The 2615-nt window shown below is 44.9% G+C and overlaps 1 protein-coding gene across 1 annotated transcript in view; it reads left to right on the forward strand.

The window, feature by feature from the left end:
- Positions 1-1996, forward strand: part of LOC101587662 (NSFL1 cofactor p47) — a 34751-nt gene extending 32755 nt beyond the window's left edge. Inside the window, exon 11 of the mRNA XM_023704699.1 lies at positions 1856-1996. Coding sequence (XP_023560467.1) covers positions 1856-1996 — 141 coding nt within the window. The remainder of the gene's footprint in view (positions 1-1855) is intronic.
- Positions 1997-2615: the final 619 nt, after the last annotated feature.

The following is a 2615-nucleotide window of genomic DNA, read 5'->3' on the forward strand; positions in this document are numbered from 1 at the left end:
CAAAGTGACTGAAAGTTTCTCCCCTTGTAGGGAAGGATGAAGAGAGAGATGTATGGAGAGAGGCTTTGCAGCTACTTTCTGTTATGTGAATATATCACTTGCCCCAGTAAGAATTGGCAATGACAAAAGTGCCCTGAAGAGTGAGCTTAGAACTGGATGCGCACATCCTGTTCAAATGAAAATAAAAGCTTCCCCACACACCCTTCACTCAGACCTGCCTCAGGAATCTATGCTCACAGGTTGTGTCCGTCTTAGATTCTATTACACCTGCCCAGCTCTTTGCCTTCCCATCATCCAAGACTATTCTATCCTGGTGATTCTTGGTTGCTGCCATTGCTTTATTCCATATGCAGAAGTCTGAGGAGACCTAGGAGGTGGGAAAACTGTTCAAACTGTTCACTGGTAGTGTGTGGCAAATCAGATGCTGGGTATGGTCCTGGGTATGGTCCATGGGTATGGTCCTGTGCTGTGAGTGCCTTTTATTGTGTTGATATTTGTAAGAGGCTTCTGGCAAGCAGCTTTTGAGAGTGAATGTGATGTCAGAATGTAGCTTTGTGTTCCAAGTTTCACTTCCCACCTTTGCTGAACTACCTTCAGACTTGTAGCAGTTAAGGCTGTAATCATAGCCTGATAAAAATTCTTCACACTCCTAAGCTATCTTCCTTGCAAGGCAGTAAGAAGGAGTTTGGATGGAACTTTTCCTACTGCCCTATTAAGTGAACCACAGACTTAGATTCAACCAGATTTTGAGCCACCTTGTACCTCAGCCCTCTTTCTAAGTTACCATCAGACATTTTCACTCTCTAGCTTCTCTCTGCTACAAGCCAGGTACTAGTGCTACATCCACCTATAGCCATGGAAGGTGGTAGTTTCAACTTGGTCTAGTGCTTCAGTCACACACTTGCCAAACTGGCCTGCTAAGGGTATAGTACAGCCAGTATTTTCTGTGGCAGGTGGCAGTGATTGAGAATGAAGTGCAGATCTAGAAAACAAAATTATTTTCACTTTGACCATTAAAAACCAAAATGAAGATAAGAGTTTTGTGCTTTTAATGAGTTGCTTGAAAAGAAGTAAACAGCTGTTGTGCTGTGGTGCTTCATGCAAGTTCCGTGCTACAGTGCAAGAACCTAAACCCAGCTGAGCTAGTAAGTGGTGTATGATGTCAACTTCCAGACCCTGATCTCTTAACTTTTGGCCAGGTACATGCACTCCACCCCCATTTAGGCCCTGCTTGCATACAGTGTCCCCCTCCCTCTCCCTCCTCTGAGTTTCTGCTTATTAATCACATATCAGAAGAGATCCTAAAACTACCAATTACACAGGCATCTAGAATGGTTTGCAGAGGCCTCTTGTTTTTGTACCCAATCTGGAAAGAGAGTGTGACTGCTGATGTAGTTTGCCCTATGGTTGCAGTTCAGACCATCTCAGCACCTGAACTAAGATAGGAATTACATTGATCTAGCTCTAGTCCCCATTCTTTTGTTCTGGTGGCCTAGATGAGCTTTCGAAGTACGTTCAGGTTTTGAATTCAGCATAATTGTCAACTGGAGGATTTTGGGCCATCTCCAATATTAGTTGGTGAGTAAGAGAACCATTTGGTATGACAAGCCTGACTAAGGATGTCCTGCAATGACTGGGACATGTATTGATATCCCAGATTCATCCCTGAAAAAGGTAAGTTAGCTACCATGATGCCCTTTCTAGCAAGTGTGATGACCATGCCAAACAACCTTGTAGGTAGAGTTTTGTGTACCTAGTTGCTTCCTCCAGAGATAACCCTGGGAGAAGGCAGGTTTTGGGGACATGAGCTAGGCACATCTTTACACTGTGATTGGCACTGCCAAAATGTGTTCAGAGGGCCATGTTCCTGCCCACCAATAGTACCTTGCAGAGCCAGAAACTTAAAGACCTGGAGCTCATTGAAGGGAAGCAGCTGGTACATAAATGCAGTGTCAAAGGAACTACTGCCTCAGGACCCTCTCATGGGCCCAAATAAAAGGTCTTTCTTTGAAATGGTTTTGGCCAGTATGCTGATTTGACTTAATATCTCTCTCTTCCAGCCCAGTAAAGCAGAGTAGAAAACATGTCCTTGACTTACAGCATCTGAACCAAATCTTAGCCTGAGCCAGTTCCTGAGGCCTCATCCCTCATGCCATGTGAGCAAATCACCTGAGATGCATCCCAAATCTCATTACTCGTCATCCTTTCCCTGTGTTCCCCAGGCTAGCTTCCTTCATACTGGAGCATAGAGAATGCCCAAGTTGCTGGAGAATCCTAGACCCTAGGAATCTGAGGTCTGGGGATGCACAGCATTTCCCAAAAGTTAAAAGTAGGCCCCACGAGGGGCCAGACCAAATGTCAGATTCGCCTCTGCAGGGATGGAAAATGGGTATAGATTCCAGGACCAAGGGATGAGAAGCAGCCAGCCACACACCTTTGACATCCACAAAAGTCTGGGCAAGAGCTCCTGACTGAACCAAGGTTAATGAGCCCATAAAATGCACTCTAGAAAAAATCATCTGTCTTAGCCACAAGAAGCCAGTCAGCCCTTTGCTACTCCATGCCTCTCATGACCCTGTCCCTAAAGACAGGAGAAACTACTTTTAAATTAAATT

The sequence above is a fragment of the Octodon degus genome, unplaced genomic scaffold, assembly GCF_000260255.1.
Source record: "Octodon degus isolate 3935 unplaced genomic scaffold, OctDeg1.0 scaffold00200, whole genome shotgun sequence".
Classification (NCBI taxonomy): domain Eukaryota; kingdom Metazoa; phylum Chordata; class Mammalia; order Rodentia; family Octodontidae; genus Octodon; species Octodon degus.